Here is a 13,833-nt window from a genome sequence, read left to right on the forward strand (position 1 = left end):
CAGGAGGTCCAAGGTGGGCGGCGCCTTCCCGTCTCGGTCCTCTTCTGGGCGTGGCCAATCCCGGACGAGCCCCCAGTTGTTATGAATAAAAATGGGCGGAGAAAATACTAATCTCCATAAACGCCTTTATTAATCAGCTCTTATTGATATTTGCCCGAGGGGTTTGGTCGCCGTGGAGGAGGAGGGCTTTATCAGCTCTGCTGCATGCAATTCAACAGAGCTGGAGGACTGGCCCTCGCCTGGGGAGCAACCCCAGAGTCCTGACAGTTCTTTGTTTTCTCCTGTGGTCTCATCTCCGGTTTGGTCTTTTTAACTTACGGCTAGTAAGCAAAACCGGAGAAATTAGCTCTTCTGATTCCTCAGGGTCCACACGGCTGAGTATTAGTTCTTATCTGTTTTAATTTTACTTGGTTTTTATTTGATAAGGGTTTTTTTATGTCAGATTTCATCCCGAGACGCTTTTGGAGTCTTTAATTTGCATGCGGGATCACCGGGGCGGGCACTTGAAGCTCTTTGCGGCCATGTGGTAGTCTTTGCCGCAGCAATGGCGTTTCGGTCTCACGCTGCTTCACAGCGGCGGCAACGTTGTGGGGGTTTGGACCGGGGCTTGTGCGGTGGGAGGTGGAACGTGGCGGGTGTGGGGTTTTTCTCTTGAAGCGGGGCAGCGGTCCGGCCAGCTCGGGGACGCTTCATCTGGCCGAGGCGGCTGACCGCGTGGCGGCTGCGGGCGGCTCGTACGGGGAGCATGGCAACTGCGGGCAGACGGGGCGGCCGGGGCTCTTTTCTCCGCTCCGGCACGGGGAGCGGCTGCAGTCAGGCTGCTCTTCGGCTGGAACTCTTTGTGCTGAGCCTGGGGGGGGGAAAGCGGCCGGCTCCTTTCCGCTCCGGCGGCGGCGGCGGGGGTCGGAACCTCCCCGTGCCAGACGGCCGACTGCTCCGCGGCTGGAGCTCCACTGAGGCGGGCGGCTCCGCTGCGGCTCCCTCGCCCCATCTCTGACCCGGGGTGGGGGCGCGGCGCCTGAGAGTTCCTTGATGGGAACGGGTTCTCCGTTTTTAAGGTGGTCTGGGAGGAAAGGTGCCACGTGCCACTGAGGTGGCTTTCCACTGTTACATTGTAGGATAAACATTTTATTTTTATCAGGCACTGTTGAGGCCACACCACTGAGAGTACTGTGTTCGGTTTTGACACCCTCGATTTAAGAAGGACATTGAGTTGCTGGAGTGTGTCCAGGGAAAGGCAGTGGAGCTGGTGAAGAGTCTGGAGCACAAGTCTGAGGAGTGGCCGAGGGAGCTGGGGATGTTTAGCCTGGAGAACAGGAGGCTCAGGGGGACTTGATCACTCTGCACAAATGCCTGAAGGTGGGACTCGGCCTGTTCTCCAAGAGGAAATGGCCTCAAGCTGTACTAGGGAGGTCTGGGTTGGATATTAGGAAGAATTTCTTCACAGAAAAGGCAATTAGACATTGGAATGGGCTGCTCAGGGAGGTGGTGGAGCCACCGGGTCTGGAGGTGTTTAAGGAAAGACTGGAATCTGCACTTAGTGCTGTGGTCTAACTGCCGTGGTGGTGTTTGGTCATAAATTGTAAAGTAATCTCAGAGGTATTTTCCAGCCTAATTAATTATGTGATTCTGAGACCCGAGCCCACAGTGCCCGAGAGCTCGGAGCTCGCCGTGGAGCCGGGGCGAGGCTCAGGCACCTCCGCCGTCCCCGTTACCGCCTCCCCCGTGCCCGCCCGGCCCCGCTCCAGCCCCGCCCGCCCTCAGCCAGCGCTCCCGGCCCCGCTCGGCCCCGCCTCGGCCCCGCCCGCCCTCAGCCAGCGCTCCGGGCGCCGCCGTTCCGGCCCACCCCGCCCCAGGGCGTGCCCCGGGGGGTGGCTGCCCTTGTTCCTTCCCTGCCCTCCCCGCGGGCGGTGCGAGGCCGGCGCTGTCCCGTGCTGGAGCGGCCATGGCGACGGGCCGGGGCAGGTAACCGTGGGCTCTGCCGGCCCGGGGCCGCCCGCTCGGCCTTCTTCACCTTTAACGGGGAGGGGGGTTTAATTGTTTTCCCTCAGCTCCCATTGCTCCTCTGAAAAACTTATTTCACGTGTTGCACGGCTCTGGTTTCCAGCTCTCGAGTCTTCGCGGCGAGGGCTGTGGGCATGGTACTCTCCTCTCCTGGCCCAGTGGACGCCTTGCAGTGGAGAACGCTGGTGTTGCCAGGTGCACAGAGGCCTGGGGTTAACACTTTTTTTCCTGCCTGGGGAGCCTAAACTTCTGTGTCCTTCAGCTTGGAGGAGATGCTGTAATGGGTACCCACAAAGTTAGTTTAGTGGCTGCTTTATACGTCCAGGGTAGTTTGGGTTTTGTGATAAATAGGAGGGTTTCGCTGTGGAAGGTGTGATTACCATAATTCTTACAGTACAGGGTAGGCTTTCAAAATTTTAAAGCATCAGTCTTAGAGGCAAAGTTGAGAAAACAGATTTTTCTGCTAACCCATTTCTACAGCCTTAGGTTTCATAGCAGTTTCATTCCCCCTGCTGTTTTTTGGGTGGGTTTTTTTGCCTTTTTTCAACCTGCTAATGGATTGGGGTAATATCCACCCTTTAAAAATTAAATTGAAATAGACAGCTGAAGGAAAAAAAAAACCCACAACCAACCCATCCAAAACATCATTGTAATTTTTCTTTTTCCCTGCATACGCTTACAGAGGTGGAGGAGACACGTTTTTTCACTACTTAAAACTTTGTGTACATCATTTGAAATGTTTCTCAGAAGACAATTGTTTGCTGACCATCAAAAAACCAAGGCACATTGCAAGTATTATAGGGTATGAAAATGAAAATACTGGAAAAGTGAGCCCCACAGGTTGAAAGCTAATGAAAAAGCAATTGAAGTTGTGCCTCTTGAGTAAGATCATCTCAGTTCTAGAAGTCTCTAAAGAGGGGGTGTAACAGCTGTCATTGACTTTCATCTTAGGCTAATCTGCCCAAACTGTGTCAATGCAACCTAAAAGCATTTTGTTAATGCTAATTTAAAATCTTAGCACACGCAGTACTTGAAAAGTAATTTATGGATTCGGTTGCTGTTTGTTTCTTCACACCTTGAGAATATTTTTGTTTTGGCGAATACAAAAGTTCAGCAGATTTTTTTTAAAATTGAAGCTTACAAAAACAATAGCTATTACATTAAAGTTTTCAAGGCACCCATGGGCAAAGTGTTTCTTCCCTCAGATATTTCTCCCTGGAGTGAAGAAGGGAGAGGTTAGTGGTTAAAATGAGCAAGAAGGACAGTCTGTGCAGTTTATGCTTGTCCAAGGTAGCTTATTTTAAAATCCAGAATCCAGCTTCGTATCTGAATTATTTCTGTGCCTGGAGTTTGTGAAATTGCATCCCTAGAGAGTATGCCCAAACTCTCTGCTTTCAGCATGGATTTAGGGCAGAATAGCCTGGGATGTGCTGCCCTGGAACATACAGAAGTGATGGCTCTGCTGCTGTTGAACACAACTTGTGTCTCTAAATCCCTTTAACAGCAGTTTGTTACTGCTTCATCATCTAAGTGTTTAGGGCCTCATCATCTAAGTGTTTTTGATAATGATACATTAGTAAAACCCTTTGTTTGATCTCCAGATTGTATTTATTACAAGACTACTTTTTTGTAGTTGTTAATGTAGTTGGTTAGCACCCAAGCTCAAATGTGCATGTCTTTTTGTTAAGCTTGTAACAATTCTTAGTAAAGTGTCTTGGATATTTTTGTTTTGTTTTACATAGCACAGTTGACAATGTAGGCCAGCGCTGTTAATTTATTTTGATTTTTTTTTTCTTTAAGCATAAATCAATCTTAAATCAAGAACTTATTAAATGTATATGATAACCATATACTTCAAAATTAGCTATTTCCCCCCCATATGGATTGGTTGCCTAGAAACCCCGAGCTGGTTTGACCAGGTGTTGGAAATCTGCTGGCAATTTAAAGCGTCAGTAATGCAGTGAATGGGGAGCTCTGCTTGTTCAGTGGCATCCGAGGGTATGAAGTGTAAGGATTTGGTTTAAGATTGAAACTCTGTCCCCATCTTTCTCTGTGGATTAATGATAGGATTTGTTTGCAATTACAGCTGACAAAGACCTTTCTATCAGAAAACTTGGAAAAATCTGTGAGCAGTTGGATTGTAAGAATTTGTGTTAGAAATATGCAAAGTTTCTTCCTTTTCTATCCCAACTGTGATGTGGAAATGTTGCCAGAGCAGGTTCTTTCACCATGGTGTGCAAGAGACCAATCCAGACATGGAGTTATTTGATGTATTTACAGTTCTGCACAGTGCTGGGTGGCATTTAGCAAAGGAAGGAATTAGTTCCTTGGCTACAAGCTACATAATTCTCTTATTAATTAATTTTCTATCTTCTGTTGGTTAACAATTCTCTTGCTTCTCATGCTGATTAGTTTGCATGCTCAGTCTTTCTCTTTTTTGAGTCTGTGGTGGCAGTCTCACATTTCTGGAAGCTGTAGCTGATTTCAGCACAATTGCTGAGTTGGCTTTAATAGTTTCTTCCTTATCTTGGGAGTTGTTCCAGGTATCCCTCTGGCCTGTAAATTCTGCATTCTTTGTGTCCACTCTCAGTGGTCATCCTTCTTCCCAAGCTTTGTTAACCTCTCACTACATCTGAAATCTTGGAAGCGTGTCAAGCCATAAACCTTACTAAAGCAATTCTACCGACAAGTGATTTGTCTGTCTAACACCTAGACATCCCTTAGACCTTGTTAGCTGCTCTCTGTTTCATGGGTTAAATCTCCTTTCTTTTTGTTTATGCTTGAAAGGATACAAATTCTTTTTGAACCTCAGCAGTTTCTGAGGAAGTTTCAACGTATTGTTTTTATCTGGTATCTTTTAATCGCTTAGCAAAGTTGAGTGGCTCAAAAATGTCTCTGGAGTAATGTTGTGAAACAGAAGAATAATCAGTGAGTTTGACTTGCTGCAGGGGCCTCAGTGGAGCTTGGCTGTAGTGGCCACAGGGGTGCAGCTGTCTAAGGGTAATAAACCTCTACCAGATTCAAACTGATTTGGGGGAGCAGCAACACTATTATTGCCTTTGCCTGCTGTGAGAGATCAATCACAGGGTTGACAGCTGTGAGTTTAAATCTGAATCTTCCTGATGCCAGGTATTTTAACTTGGGTGTAATTGTTCAAATCATAATGATTGCCACGTGGTGTATTCCCTGCATCCTGCCTTGGTTGAAGTGTTGTGTCTAGGTGTGCGCAATATGCGTATTTCTTCATTTTGTGAATATGTGTTAACAGCTTTTCCTTCTTACAAGTAGGTTAAGGACCTTTGCTGCCAGGCCTGGGGAATGTTCTGAAAGTGTAAATGCTGGCATTGAAAGTCTGTATTTGACACCTCCCAGAAAACTGAAACGAAACATGAGCTTTGAGAGGTGAGTATGTCTGTGAGTAAGTCACCCTGTAAACTGCCTTTTGACTGCTTGCAGTAATTGTATTCATATCTTGGAGATTTCTATGTCAAATATTCTGAGTTGAAAAGATTTTCTTTCCTGGCCTGCTTTGGGATCCTGTGTTCACCTTCTAATGTTTTCTGGCATGGTTCTCCTTTGTGTTATTTGCTAGGTTCATAAGGATTATGTAGGTTTTCCAAGCCATGTGAAGCCTTCAGCAACTTCTTTGGAAGTCATGGGCAGTGTTGTTCCTTGAGAATAAAAATTGTTATTTTATTACTTCAATAAAAGCCAGATTGGAATTAAACTTCATGTGTTTCTCTTGGTTATTGGTTGTCATCAAGTGTATCTTAGTGTATGGAGAGGCTGAGAATGGTGGATTGGGATAAAAGGAGGGAGGAATTACTGGCTGCTGCATATTTACTGCAAGGTAAATGTTTCTCTTGCTGTTTGGCAGTGAAAGAGTAGTTTCAATATAATTATGAGTTGTTTTCTTTTTGAAAATTAGTTACATTTTTACAAAAAATATTCTAAGACTATGTTACCTGAAAAAGCAATTAGTTTTATACATTTGATCACTACTGTGTAGTGATTTCTCTGTTTTGCATTGGATGGCCAGTTCAGCACCTCTATGCTGTCTGACTGGTGTGATAGTGAGAGAAAAAAGAAAAAAAAATCAGCTTCCTTCAAAGGAGAAAGAATACAGCTGTAAAAACTGCTGTTGAAAATTCTGGATCAAGTATATTATTTTAGCTAATTTGCAGCTTTTTAAGGTATCACTTCTAAATTGTCTCTGGAATGAGTGCACTAATTGCTTTGGACTTAGAGTTTATGAGTTATTTCACATAATAACAGTGCAAGTTTTTGCATGTTATTTCTATGTCAATGTAACTAAGATTGTGAGTTTAATACAAACATTGAGGTATTGGCATTGTTGTGCTACCCTTTAAAGCTCTCTGCTTCTGAAACAGTGTCATAAATCAACAAGTGTTGCAAATAACCCCTTAGTAAAAGGACAAGAGGCACAGATGGGGTGTTGACTTTCACAGCACCTTTTATTTTCAGCAGTGATTTTGATGTGGCCATACTCAATGCTCAAAAAAATTAAGAGTATAAAATGCGTGTATTTTAAACTCTGCAGCTATGAGCTACTGCTCAAATTGTATGAGGTTCATGTCTGCTAATGCAAAAATCACTTTGGCTCAATCCCAGGGTATGTTCTGCTTGTCATGCCTAGACTGGCTCCTGCATTTCAGGCAGCCTTCCAGATGCAGAGACATTGGCATTTTCAGGATATCACTTGGCTCTTACTTTGAAGTTCACATCTTTCTGCTGACATAAATGAAAACTGCACAAGACCCCTGAGCACGTACAGTTTGGAGATGATGATGAGGTAGAGCATGATCTTGCTGTTAGACTAGGACATTTCTGTCCTGGTGCGTTCTCAGGCCAGACGCGGCAGTCAAAAGGGAGAGTGAATGTATCTGCAGTTTTGCAAATGCTGGTGATTGTGGAATTGTGGTTAAAATCATGGTACAAGCAGTAAGGAACTGAAGCTAAATGAGATAGTTTCATATCAAACATAGTTAAAGTTAACAAAGTCTAATAAAACCTCAAACTTACAACTTTTTGTGTAATCGTGCTGTGCCACTGGAATAAGTTGTGATGAATTATTTTAGGCAAATGCCACATACCAAAGAGTGAAGTTACAGCCCAAACTCCACAATTTAACTCTTTAGGTGATTTTTTGTTTCATCTGTTTACAACCTGCTGCTTTCCACCTCTTCTGTTTTTGTCTGGTTTGAAATTAAAATTCTCTGCCATTGTAATTTCTGGAGTTTGCAGGCAAGTCTAACAGAATTCCTCTTTCTCTTCTTTTCTAGCATGCCATCAGAAATGCTGCTGAAGATATTTTCCTATTTAGATGCTGTGTCCCTACTGTCTCTTGGTTGTGTGAATAGACGCTTCTATGAGTTGGCCAATGACAAGTAAGGAAGAGAGAAGATCTCAGTTTGTGCCCTAGTTGTGTTTACCTGAATTATGAGTCTTTCCAGTTCAGTTTCTCTGATGCCAGAGCACCTCTGGGCAGTTACTCTGCTGAAATTGCCCTGCACAGCGTACAGTACATGTTGCATGCAATTCTAGCTGTGCAGGGCCTGTTGTTTATTGGGGGTTATGAGGCAAAAACTAAATCCAGTGCTTTGAAATGTTGGTGTTAGCACTTTTTTAATTTTAAAATTTCTATATATTTATTTGTATTCACATGGACCTGCAGAAACTTTTCGGTTCAGGTGATCCTTAATGGTGTGTTGCCAGTAGCTTTATGGAATTGTAGCTTTGACAATTTTGAAGTCCTGCATACTTTATTCTTTCATTAGATTTTTGAAGAGGAATTGATTCAATCAAATGATCCACTAGTGGTTTTTATCTGTTGCTCTGTTTGTGACTCTTTGGTGACGTCTAAATGAGAACAAAAGAGACAAAGATAAATACCGACACGTTTTTTAATAAGGATTGCTTATACAGAGTTCATAAATTGCTCCAACCAATATCATGATAATTTTGTGAAAGGGTAAAGAGGAGACACTTGGGTTGGTGTGTGATAACTAGGATCTGGGCATCCTTTTCTTTGTAGGATTCTACTGCATTAGTGTTGTTTGAATGAGAAAATGTCTTCCTCTATAGGAAGTTGCTGTACCAGGTATGAATCTATTTCTCCCTTATTTACTAAAAATTGTGTGGTGAATTAGTTGGTTTACCTTGGCATTAATACCTTTAGAACTGATGAGTTTAAAGGGAAGATCTGTAATCCAGATTTAGGTTTTGAGGGTAGATAAAAATTGCATAGTTGACACAAATTACCAATCTTGGTATGTGTTTTCCACTTCAGGATGGTGAAGCAGGATAAAATCACTGTGGCTGTCCAGGGGAAGATGATTCATCTGTCTCCATCTCGACAATGTCTGTTTCCATTTTCTAATCTCAATAGAGATTAGTGTGCGTGCACAAATGAGACTTTGGAAAGAGTTAGTTTCTCTTATCTAGGAGCCTGACTGGTTCAGGGGGGACCAGGTAATTTCTTCCTGATGGATTTTCCTGGACCTTCTCAAGACCCTGAATCTTGCAGTGAATGAACAGAAGTTTTAATGGGAGTCACTGCATATTTCTGTGACAAATCTGACTGTGGTTTTTAGGATATTTCTGGTGTCCTGGATGTACAGGGAGCTGTCCTTGTTGCAACAGGACCATCAGTCTTTCATTGTGCTATGTCTGTGCTGCCTAATGCAGTGATTTGTCTTTGGGCTGTTCACTTGAACAGTTCTTGGCACTGATGTCTCTCCAGTGTAACTATTGAGGACAAGGAAATGTTTATGACCCTCCCTTTCTGTACCCTCCTTGTCACAGCATGGGATATTCCAGCCTTCCTACCATGCAGTGTGGGAAGTTCATGGGTATGGTCTGCCTGTGAAGGCCTGAGGATTCTGATCACCAGCAGAACGTGCTTGTGTGAGAGGAAGTGAGAGCACAGGGCAAAGTCTTTGCCACTGTGGTCAAGTGATGACTGATGATGATGTGTCTGATTCTGGCATCTGAGTTAGCAGTAGAAGATTTGTTTGGTTTGTTGTAGTCATGTTCAGTAAGAGACCTTGAGATGAGTATTAACAATTTGAGGCAAGAAGGGCAGGGCATGTATTCTGCTGTGAAAGAGGCAAACTTGTGCTTCCCTGTTGGATGCCTTTTTGATTTATCTGCCCTGACTTCTTCAGAAGTTGAGGATGAAGGGGAAGTGATACCTTCCTAAACACTTGTGATTCCAAGTCCTCCTTCATCTTCTTCTCTGTCTCCCTGCCCTAGCTGAATTTTTGAGTTTCTTGAACTAATTTCTTTGCTTGCCCAACACTGTTTTGGGAAAGGAAGATGCAATATGTTTCTGAGAGTGAGGATGAACATGGTAGGTATTTGTCCTTAGTCTATCTTCAGTCAACTAAATTGCCTGAGCCTGCAACTTCAAAATGCAGGAAATGCCTAGTACTAAGCCCTGTCTTTTCAGCATCATACAGTAAGGTGCAGAGTATCTCTCTCCATCAAAGGATATCTTTTTTTGGGAAGGAGTTTCTAGTTATCAGGAAAGTTTTATAGGAGGTTATTTTACTGGGTGTTTTAGGCTGGTGAAGACCAATTGGATGATACACAGCTCAAATTCCCCATGTGATGTTATGTTAAGGACATCTCTCCTTTTTTCATGACTGGACAGTTCTAAACTGCTTTGGAGTTAAAAAAAGAACTTTCCCCCTCCATCAGAAATGTTTTTATACTGTCTGGTAACTTGGCTACCCTTTATGGTCTTAAAGTAGAAGGATTTTAAAACTTTGTTTCAGTTATGGGGATTGTTCTTTATGTTACCCTTCCCACTCTGCTTTTGGTGAATGGAAGGTTGAAAACTCATGTTGACTGTGAACCCACCTTTACCAGTTATGGTAACTTATTGGTCTGTGTGTTTTAGACACTTTTGTCTTAAAAAATGGCAGTGGGGAATTCTGTCTATATCTGCAGAGCAGCAGGCTGGAAGGTTTTTGCGAAATTCCTGGGTCTGCTTGCATCAATAACCAGAGCTGGCTCTCAATATGTGGGGAGTTATTCTCAGTAGCTAATGAATTGAGAATGCTTTTGATGGGTAGGAGGCAGTGTGGGATGGATCTAGTCCTTGAATACTTTAAGGAGAAGGGAAGATGCCATACCATACATGCTAGTGTAAGTTTGCCTGAGGATAAGTGAGAACTGGTAGCCTTGCTGATAAATGGTAGAAAATGTCTCAACTATTTGTTGCCCTCACTAGTAATTTTCTTCAGTGCAGTTATGTACACTGTGTGTCTAGCATTTCAAAATTAGAAAACTTATTGGCAACCTATATTCACAGATTATTGATTGAATTTTTGTAGGTTCCTGGACTCAATGTTCTGTGAATTGTCCTAGAGATACTGGGGTGTGCTAGAGATACTGGGGTGTGAGGGGCTGAAATGTGAACTAATAGTTTTCCTGGCATGAAAGAGATGAACCCATCATTACAGTCACATATTTCTTTGACTTCAGAAAGTCATGTCTTCTCTGGGCTTTTCCAAAGAGAGTGCAGAAAGGATTGAAATTACATTAGTACCACCAAACAAAGGTGATTCTAATTGTCCTCCTCAGCTGAACTGAGAAACTTGAAGTCTACAGATGGTCTTTCTTGAATAGGAGATATTAAACCACTTTTTCCACTAGCTGATTTTCTATGAGGAGGACACATCATTGTTTTAGGGTGGAATTTTCAAAAATTTCTGCTTAACCTTTATCAGTTTTCACTTACTTGCTGACTGACTGTGCTGTCACAGAGCTTCATCCTGGATCCCATATTTTTGAGAAGACAGATAAGACTGGTTTTTTGCTAACACTGTGCTCAGTGGTAGCTGAGATGTGCATGTAAAAATGAAGTGACTATTCTTGAAATTTACTCCTCTTTATTCTATTTTTATTTTCAGTGGAATTTGGCTGAAACTTTATTCCAATTATTTGCAACCAAAATGGAAAATGAAGTCTAAACAAACAGAAGCTGTTTCTTTGGGCCGTGCTGCTCTACATGATAAAAAGCCTGGGTACTGGAAGAAAGAATACATCTTCAAACAAACGTGTGCCTTCAAGACTAGAGTAATGCGACTCGTTAAATTTCTAGATCCTTACACAGGTCTTCCATGTAAAACCAAAGAAGCTATGAAGTAAGCAATGCCTTGTCACAAAGATTTACTTCAGAACAATGTACAAAACATTAATGGCTTGGAGTAGTATAGAATTAGAGCTATAAAATGTATATCATAATGGAATGATACAATGATAATCTATAAATGACTGAAACTGAGTCGCAGTTAGTAGAAATGTAAAAATTCTGTTGAAAGCATAGTTTAAATTTTATCACTTTGAGAATTTGTTTTTAAACACTCCTCTCCCCTCTCAATTCCTAAATAACAGAGTCTCTGGCTTGAGTTGGATAATTGTTCTAAAGGACAAAAATGGAAAAGAACATGTAGTAGAGAATCCAAAACTATCATTTAAGGACACATCTGTTACCATACTTTGGTATGGTACAGACTGGCCATGCTTGGACATCCTGTCAACCCTAAAACTGTTTGGAGTTACACCATTGCTTCCTGACCAAAACAGACCTCCCAGCAAGAATGGGTGAGTTTTAATATAGGATTTTTGAGGATTTTTTGGGTGTAACTGATTGATAATATGTCTGTAGGACCTATCTGACATTTGTTTGATTCAATAAGTTAACCCTTCATTTGAAAGCCTCCCCGCAGTAGTTCTTTCTATGTTCTTCTCTTTGGTAGAGCTTTTTAGAGAGGAATAGTAGAAATAGTATAATCCAGCAAGCTATGGCATTAATTCATAGGTTAATTGGCATGTGATATGCAGGCTGATAGGTCCTGACTTGGAAAGCTGAATCTAAGCCCTAGAGCATGAAAGAAAAATGTAAATCTAGAAGACTTTATTGTGAGAAATTTAGCTTGGAAGAGTTAATCAGTATTTATGTGGCTACAGTCAGGTATTCTATGTTGTTAAAATTTATTTTCTGTCTGGTAGGTGTGTATATGAATTTAGGGAACTTGATGTTTAACTATGTGTGCAGTCTTCAGTACATGCATATGAAGTCACACAGTCCACAGCATGTCCCTTGTTTTTTAATTTACATGTGTACAGTGGTTTTTGTCATTATATTCTAAAAAATAAATGAAAAGTGTTTATTTGAGGTATTTGGTTGCTGTCAAGGAGTTTTGCCCACATCTGAGCCTGTGTGTATAGTAGGTACAGAGTCAGCTGCCTGCTTCTTACACAAAGCCCCTGGCCATAGAGCTCTGAAAAGAGGGAATTGGTCACCTACAAAACATCTGGTTCTTCAACCATGAGCAGAGTATATACTTATAAAACAAATAAATCAAGAGAAGCCTTTTGTATAAAGTTAACTGAACAAGTCTTGCAGTCAAATTATGTGGGAAATGTAGTTGTTTTACCGAGATGATGATTCATATGTAGAAAATAAAAAAGCTTGCAGGCAGTTGATGTGTTTATTTCACAGAGTTACAAGTTTTAGAAATTGTGACTAGAGATGAAGTCAGTGGTTTCACCAATTTCAGTATGTCATTGTTTAGACTATAAGGCAGTAGTGCAGGGACAGGCCTGATTGACTTAAAGATGGAAAAGGTTGATGTTGATCAAGAAGAAATGTTTTACTGTAAGGGTGGTGTGACACTGGAATGGGTTGTCCAGGGAGGTTGTGGATGCCCCATCCCAGACAGTGTTCAGTGTTTGATTGTAGGTGGTATTACAGTGATACTATGTGGAAGTCTAGGAACTGTTTTGAATATAGTAAGAGCCTGAGTCTGAAAAGGATTTGAGGAAGACTTCTTCATTCTGAGTAGGTAATGCAAACTCTTACTTACTGCCCTTTTTTAAAATGCATCATTAGTTAATAAGAGTGTTCATGAACTTATATTTAAGATTTTTTTGGAGCTAATGGCTTTAATTATAGGTAAAATATAGAAAAAAAATCTAAAAAAGGAACGCTTCCTGTAGCACATACTTTTAATTTATTATATGTACAGTTTGATACTTTCCTTTGAATTTTGCTTCTCAGTGATTTCATCTAGTATCAATAGAGTATGAAAAACAAGTTATAAAGTAATTCTGTATCTTGAAAAATTGGGCAAGTACGTAAGTTCTTTTTTTAAGCATGTTTTAGAAGATCATAGTGTTTTTTATTTCTTTTCTTGTTAGGGGTTGAGATCCTGCTAGTACACTGTGGTTGTTCAAATGTATGGTTTATGATTCTGCATGGCAAATGCTTTCAAAACCATTTTCATCATGTGCTGCTGGTCAGACTTTACAGTTAAAAATGAAATTAAACTGAACTTTTACATGAATAAGGAGACACAGCCTTTTTACTTCATTCTGTATGTTCTTTTCAAAGACCTCGTCGATTTTCCTTGATTGCTGAATACCCTCTTGGCAACCTGACTGAAAGTAGTGTCGCAGTTGGTGCTGATGAGCTTGTCCAGCTCTTCAGTCTGAGTCCAGGACTCTTAGTAGGAATTTGGAAGGTAAGATAACATTTTGTTTCTGTATTTTATTATGATTTGAATGAAAAAAAAAAAAAAATTGGCTTGTAGTTTGGGTTTGAGGAGGGCTTTTTTTTTTTTAATCTTCCTTTTTTTTCCCCTTTGGATTTTGAAAGATCTTGTCTAAACTAGTAACCACAAAACACATGTAGGGACAGTAAGTGGAAGATTTATTGTATCCTGAAGAGCTGTCACAGGAGTATATATACTTTTTTTAAAAATCCACTTCTAATTAAGAGATCAGTTATCTATCATT

The 13,833-nt window shown here is 41.6% G+C and overlaps 1 protein-coding gene across 1 annotated transcript; it reads left to right on the forward strand.

The window, feature by feature from the left end:
• Positions 1-1,945: 1,945 nt before the first annotated feature.
• On the forward strand, positions 1,946-13,818 carry LOC310923511 (F-box only protein 15-like; the record flags this gene model as incomplete). Its single annotated transcript, XM_083885485.1, has 6 exons — positions 1,946-1,965; positions 5,293-5,406; positions 7,308-7,412; positions 10,944-11,177; positions 11,428-11,637; positions 13,430-13,818. 6 exons carry the CDS (start codon positions 1,946-1,948, stop codon positions 13,566-13,568), a joined length of 822 nt encoding a protein of 273 aa, XP_083741611.1. The 3' UTR covers positions 13,569-13,818.
• Positions 13,819-13,833: the final 15 nt, after the last annotated feature.

The sequence above is a fragment of the Zosterops lateralis genome (genome assembly GCF_965231275.1).
Source record: "Zosterops lateralis genome assembly, contig: HAP1_HAP1_SCAFFOLD_77, whole genome shotgun sequence".
Taxonomy (NCBI): domain Eukaryota; kingdom Metazoa; phylum Chordata; class Aves; order Passeriformes; family Zosteropidae; genus Zosterops; species Zosterops lateralis.